The 18,579-nt window shown below is 38.3% G+C and overlaps 1 protein-coding gene across 7 annotated transcripts in view; it reads left to right on the forward strand.

Annotated features, from left to right (window-relative positions):
- Window positions 1-17,175, forward strand: part of GRID2IP (Grid2 interacting protein) — an 898,914-nt gene extending 881,739 nt beyond the window's left edge. For 5 of the 7 annotated variants that reach the window (XM_074196787.1, XM_074196786.1, XM_074196789.1 and 2 more), the window contains exons 20-23: window positions 10,747-10,876; window positions 11,047-11,165; window positions 11,947-12,111; window positions 14,307-17,175. In XM_074196787.1, the coding sequence (XP_074052888.1) occupies window positions 10,747-10,876; window positions 11,047-11,165; window positions 11,947-12,111; window positions 14,307-14,378 (486 nt within the window). In that variant the 3' untranslated portion in view covers window positions 14,379-17,175. The remainder of the gene's footprint in view (window positions 1-10,746; window positions 10,877-11,046; window positions 11,166-11,946; window positions 12,112-14,306) is intronic. The other 2 variants (XM_074196792.1, XM_074196791.1) reach the window with 1 other exon arrangement.
- The last annotated feature ends 1,404 nt before the right edge of the window (window positions 17,176-18,579 follow it).

Below are 18,579 nucleotides of genomic sequence, written 5' to 3' on the forward strand. Positions count from 1 at the left end.
ATCAAACAGCAGATTACTATAATCATTTCCTGCTATTGCACTTAGTCTATTCCACTGATCTACCACTCTATTTCTTAACCAATACCAGACAGTTTTGATGACTGATGCTTTATAATATAATTTTAGATTGGGTAGGGCCAAGCCCCCTTCTTTTGAACTTTTTTCCTTAAATCCCTGGAAATTCTTGACTTTTTATTTCTCCATATGAATTTACTTACAACTTTTTCTAACTCTTAAAGTAATTTTTTGGAATTTTGATTGGTAGGGCTATTGTTTGCATTGTTAAGGGAATCTTAGTAAAGACTGACAAATTGCCTTCTGTGGGGGGGGTAGTTTAGTTTTGGTAGAATTGACATTTTTTATTATATTAGCTCTACCTATCCATGAGCAGTTGATCTTAGCCCAGTTATTTAAATCTGATTTAATTTGTGTGAGAAGTGTTTTATAAATGTTTTCAAAAAGTTTCTGAGTCTGTCTTGGCAAATAGACTCCCAGGTATTTTTATATTGTCTGAGGTTATTTTGAATGGGATTTCTCTTTCTAGCTCTTCCTGCTGTATCTTGCTAGTTATATATAGAAAAGTTGGGGATTTATGAGGGTTTATTTTATATCCTGCAACCTTGCTAAAATTGCTAATTGCAGTAGTTTTTTGGATCATTTCTTGGGATTCTCTAAGTATACCATCATCAAAGACTCAACTCTTTACTAAAAAAGCTCAATTTAGGAGAAGAAATATTCACTGCATTTGTGATGCCCATACTAAAGAACTTGGTGCTGAAGAAAACAAATATGGATTTTATCAATAGATATGACCCTCAAGCAAATGCACTCCTGAGCCTTTTCATCTGCCCTAGCACCTCCTAAAGAATTGTCTCCCTCTGTTGCCACTGGTTGTTTTTGGCGTTTGATAACTGCCCTGAGATGAATCATGACTCAGACTGAGACTCGGGGAATGCAGGTTTTAGAAAGAAGATAGAGATTTATTAAAAGAAATTACAACACATTAAGAAAGTGATAGAAAAGTTAAATAGAGTTTAAAGAGAAGATCACGTGGATTGCTGATTGAACTGATCGGGCCAGCTGACCAGGATTTCAACAGGGGTCTGGAAGATAGAAGAGACAGAGCCCCTTCCATGAGCTCCTTAAATTCTCCCTCAGAGTCCATAGGAGAAGATTGGGAGTGACCCAAGTCTGGCATTGGAGATTTTTGCCTTTTGAGGAGGAGTCTCTCTGGGGTGGTCTTGGACATGTTTCCAGAGCCTGGGCTCCCTGGCTACCCCACTAGACAAATCAGCCAAATCAGGTTGAAGGTCAGGCCCTCAGGTGTGGCCTAAATTAGATGATAAAGGAAGAAGGAAGATTCCCTTAACAATGCAAACAAAATATTTACAAGGTTTGTCTTCAACTGATCTCATCACCCCCTATGCGCACATTTCTCTGCATCACCTCTATTAGAAAGGGGAATAGACTTTTGAAGAGTCCATATTCCATCTGAATCCACATCACCCCATGATTTGTCATCTAGGAAAATCTTTTTTTTAATTAAAGATTTTATTTATTTTGAATTTTACAATTTTTCCCCCAATCTTACTTCCCTCCCCCCACCCCCCACAGAAGGCAATTTGTCAGTCTTTACATTGTTTCCATGATATACATTGATCTAAATTGAGTGTGATGAGAGAGAAATCATATCCTTAAGGAAGAAACATAAAAGTATAAGAGATAGCAAGATCAGATGATAAGATATCAGTTTTTTCCCTAAATTTAAGGTAATAGTCCTTGGTCTTTGTTCAAACTCCACAGTTGTTTCTCTGGATACAGATGGTATTCTCAATTGCAGACAGCCCCAAATTGTCCCTGATTGTTGCACTGATGGAACGAACAAGTCCATCAAGGTTGATCATGTTGCTGTTAGTGTGTATAGTGTTTTTTGGTTCTACTCATCTCACTCAGCATCAGTTCATGCAAATCCCTCCAGGCTTCCCTTAATTCCCATCCCTCCTGGTTTCTAATAGAACAATAATGTTCCATGACATACATATACCACATTTTGCTAAGCCATTCCCCAGTTGAAGGACATTTAATTGATTTCCAATTCTTTGCCACCACGAACAGGGCTGCTATGAATATTTTTGTACAAGTGATGTTTTTACCCTTTTCCATCATCTCTTCAGGGTATAGACCCAGTATTGGTATTGCTGGATCAAAGTTTTTGTTGCCCTTTGGACTTAGTTCCAAATGTCTCTCCAGAAAGGTTGGATGAGTTCAGAGCTCCATCAACAATGTAATAGTGTCCCAAATTTCCCACAACCCTTCCAAAAATGATCATTATCCTTTCTGGCCATATTAGCCAGTCTGAGAGGTGTGAGGTGGTACCTCAGAGAAGCTTTAATTTGCATTTCTCTAATAAGTAATGATTTAGAGCAATTTTTATATGACTATAAATTGCTTTGATCTCATCTATAAATTGTCTTTGCATATCCTTTGACCATTTGTCAATTGGGGAATTTTTTTTTAAATATGACTCAGTTCTCTGTATATGGAAAGTCTTAATAAGTGTCTTTTCACTTATTCCTTCAGAGATTTACCTCCAAATTGAGATCAGCACATTTGAGATTACTGTTGGGTCTGGTCATTCAACCATTTTCTGAGTCCATTTAACTTTCCTATCTTTTATCTCACATTCCTTCTTATTTTCTATAAGGAAAATAAGAAATATTTCTTTAAATGCATTACTTGAAACCTAGGAATTCCATATCTACAGCATTTCATGAACATTTCAATCTAATAATCCCATCAAAAAAGGAAATGAGGTTAATCTGCTGCATGATCTTTTCTTAATGAAGTATGCTTCATTGGAATTACTTGACTCTTACAGCTCCAAGGTTCCCTCCTTTTCTACCAGTTCCTTCTTATTCATTAGTATGATTCAAAATATCAATTACCCTTGTCACTTCCTTTACCTTAGAAAGCTAAGACTATCATTCAACAAACATTCAACAAGTGAAGAATGTTTCAGGGCAATGCTTTTGGCTCAGAAAGAGTTCTAATAGATATCAAGATAGTTGAAGTCTCCTATTATTATTGTATCATGATGTTTCCTGAAAGCCCTATTTCCTGCTATACAAGTAGTTTAAACTTCATACCTTATAAGAATATGATGATGCAATGATATAGTGATGTAGTGTGATATAGTGTTGGACTTAAAGTTAGGAAAACCCAAGTTTAAATCCTGCCTCAGTATTTGCTCTCTGTAGGACCCTGAGCAAGTCACCTAACCTTTCTCAGCCTCAATGTCCTCATCTATAAATTGGAGATACTCACAGAAGTAGCTCATAAAATGGATGTGAGTATCTAAATGCTTATATAAAGAACTAGATAGATGATACCATTATTATTGTTATACTGTTCTATTCATTTTCATCCAAATATCTTCCATTTTCTCCACGTCTTGTTTTTCACTTCCCATTCAAGAGTTTATCTTCTTCATATTCAATGATACTATATCAGTCTTTTTATGCTGTTCATTTGTAATAAGTTTATATCTTTCCCTGGCCACCTTCCAGTTATGAATTCTAATTCCATTCCACCACATTTCAGTAATAATATGTCAAATCTGCCTCCTCATATTCACATTGGTAGTTCAATTGGCTTATTATTCAAACTTTGTGCATTTTTGTATAAATAACTGAGACCATGAGATTTATTGCTGACTTTCCCCCAGTCATTCTGGTTGTAAGTGATCTCTTTCTCCTCCCAAACCCATAATACTTTGTACCTTTTGTGTACTTACCACATTCTATTTTTTGACTTCATTATTTATGTACCCATCTTATCTCCTCCACCATGTAGTGAGTGAAGAGCAAGGGTCATATTTTATCTATATTTGTACCACCCACAGTGTATTGAACATATGCCAACCAATTAAGTGGCTTTTTAAATGAATGAATTACTTCTAGTTTCTGAGGCATGGGTGGATTCTCAGCTCATCATAGAGATTTCTTTCCATTCTCATTCTTACCTGTTTAAGAAATTGTATTTTCTAAGCCCTACTCTTATTTATCTCCAAAGTCGTCCTTCCCCCCTTCCCCACCAAATAAGAGTTAGGTGTCCTCTGGTCAATTTATTGTTTATTCATTAACTAATTGCCTTGGCAAATCAAAAAATATATAGATGTCTTTTCAGTAACTCCTCATTATGATGTTCAGTGATTGAACTATTAAGAGTTAACAGTTAACAATGAACACCTAAGTGCTAAGTGCTGAAAATACAAAGACAAAAGACAGTCCTTTCCCTCAAGGATCTCCCAGTCCAATGATGGAGATAATATGTAAACAGCTTTGTATGAATAAAATGCATACAAAGTTTTTTAAAAAATGCTATAAACAGAAGATATTCAACAGAGAAAAAACACCAGCATAAGGCATTAGACATCAGGGTGCCCTCCTCTCTTAAATCTATTCCATCTTCAAAGAACAATTATCTACTTCAAACTTTCCTTCAGTAGTTCCTTTCCCTTCTTTCAAATCCTTTGGTTTTTAGAATCATTTTTCAGTTGTATCTGACTCTTCATGACCCCATTGGAGTTTTCTTGGCAAAGATACTGGAGTGGTTTGCCATTTCCTTCTCCAGTTCATTTTACAGATGAGGAAACTGAGGCAAACAGCTTAAGTGACTTGCCCAGGATCATACAGCTAGTGATTTGAATTTGGGAAGGTGAGTCTTCCTGACTTCAGTCCCAGTACTCTATCTACTGTGCCATCTAACTGCCCAAATCCTAGGGTACTTATAATCAATACCATGCCCCTTAGTGTTGGGAGCCAGGGTCTCTAAGCTGTTTGACACAGTCGCAACAAGAAGACTCACGGCAATCACACTGCCTGATGGAACAACATTTCCTTCTTCAATATATGTGGGGATTCCATGCATACCAATATTTATAGGTCTATTATTGATTGCAATATTTACTCACCCTAATAGTGGAATGACTATGAAGGAAGGATTTCAGAAAAATTCCTTGAATAAAACAGATTGTAAACTCTGTCCAAATTTAACAGGACAGCCTCTCCCTGAGGCATACAAAAGGCTTCAACATTATGAAATCTCTGTAAAACCTAACACTGGGAATTCCAAGAAGTCAGAATATATACAGGGAATACAGATACAAGATGGGTCAGATAGAATTCCAGGAAAATTAATAGTTTTGCCCCCCTTACCATACACAGGAATATATGAAAAAGATAGTGAGAAAATAGTACAGGTGACCGATATGTGAACTCCAGCAGCCTTAGTTTCATGGGAAAGAATTTAAAAGTCACAGAAACCGTGGTTTCTACCAACAAGGCCTGAAAGAAAAATTGGTTATTGTAAGAGTTAATGGATGGGTGGACAAGATTGTTAAGGAAGTGTATCGAAAAACATTACTTACGCAGAAAATATAAAAAACTTTCCATTAAAAGAATTGCTTAATTAATAACTTTAAATGAATTAACAACTATACAATGTAGTAATAAATAAGGTAACAGACAGGTTAAGGTCATCATGGTCTGAGTAGGGATAAGTAATCAATTAACTATATGATTATTAATTAAACTTATAATCACATGATTAAAACTTGTAACTGCATGAATTATATGATTGATGATGAAAATTGTATACTTTTGTAACCAAAGAAATGATCTTAGCTTGCTTGCTTTTAAGCATACATGATTCTGAGACTATAAAAATAAATCCAAGCAGCTGACAGTCAGTCAGCCGGCTCCTGCCTTTACCCCTTTGTTGACTCAACTCATTTTGCCAACTCCATCCCTCCTGTCAGGTTCCAAGGACCCCCACACCTTAGTAATTTATTGCTCTCATATCATTATTTCACATATATTAGCCTTATCTTCCCAACTAGATTGAGAGCAGTGCCTTATTCATTTCCTATTGTATCATAGGGCAGTTAGGTGGCACAGTAGATAGAACACTGGCCAGGAGTTTGAATCTGATGTCAGACACTTGACACTTGCTAGTTGTGTGACCTCCACAAGTCACTTAGCCTTGATTGTCCCGCATTCAGGGATGGCTCCATTCATCCTTATTCATATCTGGCCAATGGACCCAGATGACTCTGGAGGAGGAAAGTGAGGCTGGTGATTTAGCACAGCATCCCCTCACTCAAATCCAATTCATGTGCAGTACTTCCCTGATGTTGTAGTCTTCAAAAATGAAGGACAAACATTATCCTATTGTATCTCCTACTATCAGTCAAAGTACTGAGCACAAAAGATAGACTCAATTAACTAGTTAACTAGAAGTTGATAGTGGGGGCAGAGAGATGGATGTGGGAAGGGGATAATGTAGAGAGAAAGAGGAATTATGTGGGGGGGCATGGAGGTTTGAAGGAAGATTTTTTTAGACTTTAGGAGTGATTTTTGAACTGCTGTCTAGAGAAAAGAGCCAGAAGACTAATGAGACTGAGGCAGGAACCCTGTCTTTGCCTAGTGACTTTAACTGGTCTGGCAGCTCAGATGTTCTATTGTCTCTGTCAGTTCTCAGATATTCTATTGTCTCTGTCAGTATTTATTCTGGGGAGTGGGCTAGATGTTGCTTTCTCTGCTGCCTTCTCTCTCCAGTATCTGTGTTAAATGAGAGTAGATAGAACTGACATAACGAGTAATCACTTCTAAGCACTTGGAGATAAGCCAAGTTGAACCTTCTGTAGATAAAAGACAGGACATGGAGATTTGGATGACAGGCAATGTATATAATATAGTAAGGAAACAAGAAAAGTTGGGTCAATTGGGTGAACTCTGAAGGACATAGGAACCAGGAAAGAATTACTACCCAGAATCAGGAGATCAACTTAGAGTTCCTAGACCTGGGGAACTAGGTAAGATACAATTTATCTCGTAGCAAGAAGTATTAAAAATGCTCTTTAGTAGGCTTTGGTCTAGAAGGAAGAAAAGTATTAAAAAAAAAAAAGATAATTCTGAGACCTCAAAGGTATGAGAAAAAATGAATGGGCTGGTCTTAGGTAAAAATCAGAGCTATATAGCATCAGAGTATCCCTAAATTAAATAATTTATTTCCCCAGATAGACTCAGATCTTCACTGGATTGTAAACCTCTTTGAATAGCAATTTTCATTGCACCCATGTTGACTGGTCTAAGAATGCACAGTTAGTTACTGATTGCTCCCTTAGGAAAGAGGTGACTGCTAGCTATGCTTCTAAGAGAAGACCATAATTCTTGTGTAGAAGACCCAAGTTTGGTGCAGAGATGGACAGTTGAAGCCTGCCCTCCATAACCTGGTACCTTTCTGTCCTTACTACCTTCCACAATACTGTGATTCTTCAACACTGGCCTCCTTGCTTTTCATCATACGAGGGCAGCTAGATGGCAAAGTAGATAGAGCGCTGGCCCTGAAGTCAGGAAGTCCTGATTTCAAATCTAGCCTTAGACACCAGCTATGTGACCTTGGGACAAGTCACTTAACCCTAATTGCTTCATAGAGAGAGTTATCTCCAGTCATCCTTATTCATGTCTGGTCATTAGATCCAGATGACTCCAGAGGTGAGGCTGATGACTTAGCACAGCACCCCTTCAATCAAATTCAATTCAGATGCTTGTCATGGCATTACCTCCTCTGGTCTTCTTTGAGAATTAAGGTCAAACATCATCATCATCATCATCCATTTCATCTTTCTTGACTCTGGGTATTTTCTCCAGACATTTCCATGCCTGGAATGTTCTTCCTCCCATCTCTTCCTCCAGACCTTTAAGCTTCTTTCAGGTCCCTGCCAAAATCCTACCTTCTACAAAAAAACCTTTTTTGTCCTGACTGTCCCCCCTTAATCTCATACCTTTTGTTTGTGGATTATCTCCAATTTAACCTATCTATAGTTTTTTTGTACATAGTTGTTTGCAAATTGCTTTTCTCCATTAGATGGTAAACTACCTAAGGCCAGGGACCTTTCTTTGTATCCTTTACTTTTCTTTGTATCTCCAGAGTCTGGTACCTAGTAGATGCTTCACAGAAAGTTTGTGGACTGCCCAAATGGTAGGAGAAGGGTTTCAAGAGTCAAAACTCTTGTATAGGAGTAGGGAAAACCTTCTCTGGGAGAGATGTCCAGGAAGGAGGTTGTACTCATACTGTAGGTTCTTAATAAATGTTGAATGAATGAATGAGAGCATTGAGATAAAAGCTATCAACAGGTGACTAGTGCTTTCTGGTGATGAGGTCCAAGTAGATATAGAAGTAGAAAGACTGGATCGCACCTCTTCTGTGAGGCCTTCCCCAACAACTCCAGATCTGAATCACTGATCATAATGGCCTTTAGTTATCTCTTTAGGCCTTTACCTATTTTTTCAAAAGCCTAAGTTTTATCTCCTCAACTAAACTGTAAACTCCTTAAGGGCAGAGGTTGTACTCTCTTCTCTAATATTGCTTTCATTGCCTCACACAGAATAAGTGGGCACTTGACCCAAACCTGTTTCATTGAATGTCTGTCATGTCTGTAAATTTCCACATGAATATCAGAATTATTCAGGATGAAGTCAGAAATCAGGGAAAGATATGAGAGGTCAGTCAGGTCTTGGATGCAATAGATAAAAGGCAGAACAGCTGGGAGGCAGTATGATATAATGGAAAAAACACTGAGTCTTTGTGACCTTGCTCAAGTCTCTTAATGTCTTTGGGCCTGTTTCCTCATCTGTAAAATGAAAATATTGGGTTAGATGGCCTCCAAGGATCCTTCCAGTTTTAAACCTATGATCCTATGATTCTGCAGAACCACAAGATGCTAAAGTCATATAGGAAACCAAACCAGAGTTCCCAAGAATGCCCGTCCCCCCTACCAGGAGTCAGAACGAGATAGTGTTCCTGATAGACTTCTAAAAATGTTCTGTAGAGAATATATATAATCACCACTATGACCTCTCAAGGGCCCCATGCCTGCTGTCACAGTTCCAGAGCCCTAATTCTCCAAAGTCTGTTACAGAAACTTCAGAACTGGCTTCTAGGGATCAAGTAAGGGGTAGCTGGGATAAACTTAGGACTTAACCTTGTAAGACTAGGCCTGACTGTGATAACCCTTGAAGATTTTCTGGGAAAGTAAAGATGGTTCAAAGGTGTTGTCGAGACTGTTTGCAGTCAAATATGATGAGAAGTTTAATAAAGTCAAAGACAGAAGATCAACTGATATACTGTTTAACCTTCACTTTGTTCCTCAGCCTGACATAGTGTAGTAAAAGAGACATCCCTGGAAGAGAGTGTAGGAATAAGGCGATTTTTTTTTTTGTTTTTGCAAGGCAGTGGGGTTGAGTGATTTGCCCAAGGCCACACAGCTAGATAATTATTAAGTGTCTGAGGTTGGATTTGAATTCAGGTCCTCCTGACTTCAGGGCCGGTGCTCTTTCCACTGCACCACCTAGCTGACCCCTAAATTGACTTTAAAATAATTGATCTTTTTTTGTGTGTTTATATCACATCTATTTCCCAATATATTCTGCCTTTTAAGCCTTAATATAACAAAGAATTAAAAAAATGTAAAAAGCAGTTCAACACAACTAATACATTAGTCAAGTCTAACAATATATCCCGTGTTCTGGGTGCATCATTGTCCACCTTTGCAAAGAAGAAAAGGAATTGTAGGGCATCTAGGTGGCACAGTGGATAGGAGCACCAGCCCTGGAGTCAGGAGTACCTGAGTTCAAATCCAGCCTCAGACACTTAATAATTACCTAGCTGTGTTGTGGGCAAGTCACTTAACCCCATTGCCTAGCAAAAACCTAAAAAAAAGGAAGTATAATCCTGTCTTCTCTGGTTTGGGCCAAATCATTATAATTCTACAATGTTCAATGTTGATTTTTCTTGTTCTTTCCATTTTCACTCTTGTAGTCATTATTTAGATTCTTTTCCTGGCTCTATTTACATCACTTCCTACAGTTCTTAGAGGTCTTGCTATATGCACCATCCCTCGTCCATAATTATGGGATTTTTTTATAGCACAGTAATATTCTATCATATTCATATACCCAATTTGTTTAACCAATTCTCAATCAATAGACTTTGTTTGTTTCTGATTTCTTGCAACTGGGAGGTTGCGAAAGAGTTGGCCTTGGAATCAGAAAGACCTGAGTTCATGCAATGCCTTTAATGTGTACTTCCTTTGTTATTCTGACCCAGGTATTCCACCTCTTTGAGACTTTTAAGTTACAGGGTAGGTACAGATCTTCATTGGTAAGAGAGTTTCTTCATCTGGGAGTTCCCCAGACTAATAAAATCACAGTTCTTACTCTTATCTTATTTTTGTTATAATAAAAAGTGCTGCTACAAATTCTTTACTGCACAATGATTTTTTTTTTTAGCTTTGATCTCCTTAGAGTATATGCCTAGCTGTAGGATCACTGGGTTAAGGAATAGGAATATTTTAGTCACTTTCTTAACCTCATTCCAAATTGCTTTCCAGAATGGTTGGACTAAGTCAGAGCACCTCAAACTGCATTAGTGTGTTTTTGGACTGAGTAGGTAGTAGGTTGGAGAGGTTAGGAAGATCTTCAGAATAAAGAACAATTTTACCCTAGAGAAAGGTGAAGATACAGAGTATAAGAAGCCTCAAGAAGAAATGTATATTTCACATTTTCATTGAGAGGACAAAAGTTTGGGGTTTAGGAGAAAGAGAGATGTGTGTGGTGACCAGAAAACACTTGACTAATCAACTGCCTGGAGAAGAGGCTCCTGATTTATTTTGTCATTTTCCAGCTGAACTCAACTAAAACTGTAGATGGGAAATCAACCTTCCTACACATTCTTGCCAAATCACTGAGCCAACACTTCCCCGAACTCCTGGGATTTGCCAAGGACCTTCCCACTGTGCCCCTTGCTGCCAAAGGTAAGACAAACACCAAGGTGGTGGATCTGAGATGAAGGTACTGTCCACTGGTAATGGTAATGTAATATTCAAAGCAAGCTGCTAGTGAGAAGGGGGAGGAGATACATCACATATTGGACATGCCTCTCTGGGAGGGCTCTTCTTACCTACTCATCTCTGTCCTTCCTCAGTGAACCAGAGGATGCTAACTACTGACCTTACTGACCTGCATATCACCATCAGTGAGATCCAAACAGCTTGCCAGAAAATGCCTGCCACCAATGATGACAAATTTGCTGTGGTCATGACTGTATCCTCCCAGAAAATGGTCTACCATCTCCTGGGCCAGCATGGCCTGGGTCAACAGCCAGAGGCTGGGGGTAGCCAGAACGGGACCATCCTCATCTTAGAGAGCTGGCCCTGAATACAAACCCCAATGGCTGACAACTACATGGATCTTTATCTGACAGTTATTGTTTCATTAACTTTTTATATTTTATAACACCTGTGAAGACTATAGTTCAAATGTTATCAACTTTCATTTTACCAAAGAGAGAAGGTTGAAAGAATTGATGTGACTTGCTGATAGTCATAGAACTAAGATGTGACAAAGCCAGGCCCCAACTTAGGACTTCTAACTCCAAAAGCAGGGGTCTTTCCATTATAGATTCAGAGAGTGAGAGAGAGAGTGAGAGAGAGAGAGAGAGAGAGAGAGAGAGAGAGAGAGAGAGAAACAGAGACAGCAAAAGCCAAAAAGATGGTTTTTTTAAATCATGCTCACAGTATAACTGTGAAGAATTGAATATCCCTTTGAAACCTGTTAATACCAGACTGAAGTAGATTCCTGATTAGGAAGGACATGATGAAAGTGATTTTCAGATATTTGGGAATAATTGTTCTAGGGTAGAGATTGGAGCTGATGATGGAGGCTATCAACCGGATATAGTGTATTTCTAGGCCTGTTCATCCAAAGAAAATATTTTTTTCTTGATTTAGCATGAAAATTTTCATGAATAAAAAATATTTCTTAAGCTGTATTGTCTTTGTTGGGTCCTGGTATTTGTTTCCCTTAATCCTGACCCCCCCCACAGTCCTTCCTGGAGATGGCCCAGCCTGCTGTAAGGGCTCTTGATTCCCTTCAACACAAGGCGATGGAGGAGTTTAGCAGGGTGCTGTCATTTTTTGGCGAAGACTCCAAAGTCACCACTTCTGAAGCCTTTTTTGGCATTTTTGCAGAATTTATGAGCAAGTTTGAGGTAAGGGTCATCATTCTACTACTACTACTACTACTACATAGTACTCCTAGGCAATGAATGAAGATCATTGGTTTCATCAGAGGACCTGGTTTTGAGTTTCAGCTCTAATACCTCCTATGGATCAGTTGCTTACTATCTGTGCAGTGTGATGATTACAAAGGTTCAAGAGACATAGTTTCTGAATAATTTGATCATTTTATCACTAAAGCAGGTTGTTAATAAAAGAATGATTACTTGGCTGTCTCTCTTAAACGAAAGACCCCTCAAAAACAAAAACTGTAAGGTAAGCTTACAGTTTAAATGCCCTTTAGAGTAAAGCTGTTCCCCAGGGGTGTCTAATCAGCTCTGAGTGACTAACACAATGGGAGGTAGGCTATCTTGTATGTGACTTAGGTCACTCAAATATTGGTCAAAGTGATATCAATTTTCATATCATGTCAATAATAGAGAGAATCAATATTTTCCTATTCCTGTCTGAGCAAACACAAGGAACAGGAAAACACCCATTAGCCCAAACTTAGAATTTCTTTTACTGTCTGATTAAAGAAATTTCCCACACTGGTTAGGTTCTGAATGAGGAAGCAGTAAAGGAGAAATCCTCAGTCCTAATACAATAATTAGTCATTAAATAGAAGAGAAATATTCTTTTCTCATAGTGACTTTGGACCAATCACTTCTTACTTATATGACCTTGGGCTACTCATTTAACTTCTCTATACTCCAGTTGTTTTTTTGATTTTTTGAATCTGTAAAATAAAAGGTTTAGAGTATATAAACTTTAAGGTCTGTTTTTAATTAAATCTGTAATTCTTGAAAAATTAGAAAAATGGGGAAATGCCCCAGAGATGAAGTTTCAGGGTGCTCTTTCCACCATCAGGCACTATAACTTAACTTTTTTTTTTCTTTTTGCAAAGCAATGGAGTTAAGTGACTTGCCCAAGGTTACATAGCTAGGTAATTATTAAGTGTCTAAGGTCAAATTTGAACTCAGGTTCTCCTGACTCCAGGACTGTTGTTCTATCTACTGTACCACCTAGCTATCCCCGATTGATCTATCCTTACAAGAAAAGGAGAGGTTCATGGGTGAGAGATATCAGAGTAATAGTGTGGACAAACCAAGATCTACTTTTAAGTAGAAAAGGCCAGAGACAGGAAGTGAATGATGTCCCTTTACCCAAGACAAGCTGACCTCAATTCATTCTTGCTACAACCAAGGAAAGCTAGTCTCTGATTTGTATCATGAGAAGCATTAGGTACCATTTTCTTGGCCCAGCTTAGTAGGCTCAGGACAGTTAGGTCCCAGAGAACAGTGACTAAAGTGTATTTGCAAGACTCAGAAAGGTCAGTGTGAATTCCTAATCCTAGATACAGATGAACTGGATTGAGCATATGTAGACTTCAATGTGCAGGGACAATTATCACAGAATCTTAGATCATAACTGGATGGAACTGGTGTGAGGTAGCTAATGTTAAGGCTAATGAAGATGTCAGAAATTGAGGTAGAGGTAAGGGAGGTGAATCATAGCTGGAAAATACTTTAGAACTCATGGTGGGGGGCTCAAGACAAAAAAATATCTAGTGTCAGAACTGAAAAGTCTCTAGATAGACATAAGCCATTAGAGCTGGAATAGACCTGACAATATAGAAGTCAGAGCTGAAAGAAACATTAGATACAATCTAGTCCAACTTCCTCTCTTTACAGATGAGGAAACTAAGACAAATAGAAGTAATGACTTGCCCTCATTCATGCAGTGAATTAGTAGTGAAGATTAGACTACAGATCGTTGTTTCTCAAACCCAACACTCTTACCACCTAATAATATCCTATAATGCATATGTAGCACATTATCATTTGCAGATTGTTTTACATACCTTATCTCATTTAACCTTCACAAACTCCCCTTGAACAAGGTACTGTTTTTGTCCCTATTTTACAGATGGGGAAACAGAGGCTAAGAGAAGTCAAGCAACCAACTCAAGGTTTCACAGATAGTGTCCATTTCTCTCTCCATTGCACCACATTGCCTCTTAGTCATCTTTCTGTCTTTCTTAGCGTTTGGTTCGCAATAGGCTCTTGAGAAATACTTGTAAAGAAAACCCATATTCCTTGGGACCAATCCCTTCACCTGAGCACAAGGGCTCCCTGACTTCCCAATCAGTATACTGTCCCTAAACTGTGTTTTTTTTTTCTTTCAGAGGGCCTTCAGTGACGTGCAAGTCTGTGAGAGCCAACGCAGCTCAGGAATGGCCTCCCCACTGGCCTGGTAGTCTCCAGAGAGTTCCTGACCAGGGTACCTGTTTGCCAACAGAATGCAATCAAGGTTTCTTCCATGAAACAATCACCCTGTTGCTGTTGCATATCTACCCAGCTCAGAAAACCCAACCTCAAAGAAGGAGTGGTTAATATTGCATTTGGTGAAGGTTCACATGAGTATGGGAGACCCCTGCACTCTGATGTGGATTGCAGTAGCTCCAAGACTCAACCTCTATCAGAAGCAACTGTATTTGACCCTAGGCATCCTATGCCTTCATATCTTAGACTGCAGGCCTTTCTTGAAGCGGTTTTCAACTCCCTTCTGCTCCCCTCTTCTGGCTGTTCCTTTTCAAAGTACAACATATTGGAGAGCAATTGGTTTGATCTGTGTTTCTCATGTATTAGCTTCTCAGAAGGACTGGAAAGACCACAGACCTCCCTTCTGTGGACATATTTTCATCGCCTCCCAGGCAACTCTTTACTTCCTGTGACTAGAAGAGACAAGACTGGCTGTCTGTCTGTCTACCTATCTACCCATCTACTTTCTTCTTTTTCCCCAAAAAGAAAATGATATGGAGAGAACTATGTGAGCCACCATCTCTTTTGCTTATTAATAGGCTTGGATTTCTCAACTTTTTTGCTGGTGGAGTATCCTGAAAGACCTAGAAAAAAAAAATAAAGCCCCTTTAGGCTGAAAAAATGAGCTTGCCTTTCCCTGGGAGCATCATTGTTGCTGTCCTCAAAGGTCTACCAAGCCAAAGCAAGCCCTTTGTCCAATTTGCCTCCAAATGACTGTGGCTTTAGCTACCTCACACCAGGCCTGCTCTGTATTGTCCCAATTATATCTGCCATCACTGTATTGGGTTACTTCTTATGGGATCCCTCTGATTCTTGGTCTCTTCCTTCCCATATCCTCTGAGACCAAGGGCTTGTAGACATCTAAGGTTTTATTTGTATTTTTTGAATGGGGTGAAGGGGAGAGCAGAGGAAGAGCATCTTAGACCTCTTTTCATGCCAAACTCCACTTCTTCCCCTGGTAGCTTTCCCATTCATCTCTAATTCTGAGGGCTTGATCTGCCAATAAGTAATCATATAGAAGGAGGGATTAGACTTGTTTAACTTGATCTCAGAAGACAGGACTAGGATCAATGAGTGAAAATTATAGATTAGTATATTCTTCCTCAGTATAAAAAAGAACTGCTGAATAATTGGAGTCCAATAATGTAGTAGACTGCCCATTGGAGGACTTTGAGCAGAATCTGGGTGATGACTCATCAAGATTGTTATAGATAATGCTTAATGTAGAAGTAATAGATTGAATGACATCTGAAGTATCCTCTAATACTAAGAGTCTTTAATCAATCAAGCAGGGAATCACTGGCCCTATATTCTAATTCTTTTTCCCATTGTTGATCTGACTAAAAGGCCCCATGCCAGTTTCTGTAAAAGAAATATTACAAATAACCATGAATTTACTTACCCAGGCTTCCCAAGGAGTCACCTATTCAGTGAAGATCATATGTCCTCATTCAATAAATAAATCTCATTTTTCTCTGCTGGCTTTCTATGGAGAGAGAGGGAAGAGTTCAGTTTAGTATAGACTGGAAATCCATGTTCTTATCTACAAGACTGTGCTTTTAAAAGACTTTTGGAATCAGAGGACCTGGGTTTGAATCCTGGATCTGATACTTACTCACTTAACCTCCCTGAACCTCAGTTTCCAAAATTGTAAAAATGAAGGGATTAGACTAGATGGTTTCTAAATTCATGATTCTGTGATTTCCTGCTAACGTATTTCTACAGAGATATTCATAACCGTCTTGATCCATCTTGGTTTTAAAGAATTTTTTTTTCTATTCTCTATAGAAAGCCTATAAATTTTAGTTTCTGTAACTAAGTGCCAGTTTTCTCCTGCTTTGTAGTAAGTGGTTTTCAGATCCCTATATGTATTGGTTTTCTTGGAGTCTGGGAATTAAATAACAGAGACATTGCCCATGAAATTACCACATCAGGTATCATCCCAATTCTGTTTTGATGTATATCAGTCTCATATGGAAAGAACAGAGTACTTGGAAGTAAACACCACCAGTGGAAAGGGCTAGACACAGACTCTGTTCCTTGTTGTAAACTAACAGAAGATCCAGGTATGCAATTTATTTGGATTTTTAATGGTTGATATTTCAATTTGAAAACTTTCAAGGTTCCCTGACTTCTGAGCTGGGGTTTAATTATTGGTGTGTAGTCCACAATTGTATCCCCACTCCCATCCCCACCCCCACCCCAATCGCCATCTTCTTTCTTTCTATTTTCCAAATTCACATGTTGTTCCTCCCCAATAAAGTTGTTGGCTATTGCTTACTTCCCATCGTCAATACCTACCGTGAAAACTAGGGTGGGAATGGGTTCACTCTCTTGGGCCTGCCCCAAGAAAGAAATGCATTGTGTTAGCAGTGGAACCTGCTCCATGAAACTCTTGGACATGTCTCACTCTACCAGGCTGCACTCCGATCAAAACAGGTACAACCTTGAACCAACTAATGCTCACCTAGGGGTTCAATGTATTCTTTCACCTGGAGAGAACAACTGATGATACATTGATGCAGGTCATCCCAAAAGTCTTAGTGCGGGTTTTTTTTAAATTTTATTTAAGGCAATGGGGTTAAGTGACTTGCCCAAGATCACACAGCTAGGCAATTATTAAGTGTCAGGAGGTCGGATTTGAATTCAGGTCCTCCTAACTCCAAGACCAATGCTCTATCCACTGTGCCATTAGTGCAGTTTTAATAACTTCAGAAGTGTAAATACCACAAACTTATAAAGAACAAGGCTGGTTATTACAAAATTTGTAAGGCAAATTAAATATTTAAGTGAATGGATATGTTTATTATTAAAGTTCAGCATAACCACCATCTTTTGCTATATATATATATATATATATATATATATATCACTTTAGTTGATTTTTGAGCTTTGTTAAAATGTTCATCAGTTCAGTGATGAAAATATTGTATTTATAATACTAGGCTTAGAATCATCCAAATGCAAGGTTTTGGTTTATACCAGATAGTTTTGATGTAGTTTCAAAAGAATAAGTCTAATGGAGATAGATCAGGTAATCAAGGTGGTCAAGAAAGAAGACCTTCAGGGGCTGTTAGGTGGCTCAGTGGATAGAGCACTGGCCCTTGAGTCAGGAATACCTGAGTTCAAATCTGGCCTCAGACACTTAATAATTGCCTAGCTGTTTGACTACTTAATCCCATTTGCCTTGCAAAAAAAAAAAGAAGACCTTTCCTACTGATCCACTGGTCTGAGAAAGTGTGCTCCAGGAACTGTCACATACTTTACTGATGTACAAAGATGTTCTTATTAATGCAGGATGACTATTTTATTAAAATTAAAAATTTGGTATTCAAAATTCACAAAGCCAAATAAGCATAAAACTTATTTAAATAAACTTTCAAATAATTTTTTTAGTTTATAGCATTTATACTTCTGAAGTTAGTAAAACTCACTACACTGACACTTCTAGGGCATTCCATTCATCACTTTAAGGTTTACAAACTGCATCATATACTTTATTCCCTCTGTATCTCACAACAATCCTAAAAGGTAGGAACTACCACTGTTATTTTTCCCATTTTTCAAATGAAGAAACTGAGTCTCAGATTATTTGAGCAATTTACCCATACCCATTCCGTTAGCAAATATCAGAGGTGAGATTTGAACCTAAGTCATCTTGGCTCCAAGTCCAGAATAGTACTCATTGCCCCATGCTGTCTCCCACAACTGATAGAACAAATGGGATTTGTTTAAACCATCTTGATTTCTCTGGTAAAGAGGAAATGGAGGCTTGTTTTTACCTAAAAGAAATAGTATGAATGAGTGAGAATCCAACTGTGCTCATATTAGAGACTTCAAAGACTGAATGGTGGCATTGTGAGGCTTCAGTTTCCTTCTTAGTAGAATAGAGTACTCAAACTAGATGATCTCTTCCATTTCTAGAGATGTCTTCTAAGTAGAATGACCATGGGAGAGAGCCAAGAGGTACAGGTTTAACTCCTAGCTCTGATGCTTATTAGCCTATTCTGATTATCCATGAAAAGTAAATTTAAGTCTCCAGGAATGTGAGCAACTGAATAAATGAAATCATTTCTTTGATGCTTTCTCTAGGCCAGGCAGTATTGAAATTTTGGGGAATATAGTTATAAAAAGGAA

Source organism: Macrotis lagotis, chromosome 8, assembly GCF_037893015.1.
Source record: "Macrotis lagotis isolate mMagLag1 chromosome 8, bilby.v1.9.chrom.fasta, whole genome shotgun sequence".
Classification (NCBI taxonomy): domain Eukaryota; kingdom Metazoa; phylum Chordata; class Mammalia; order Peramelemorphia; family Peramelidae; genus Macrotis; species Macrotis lagotis.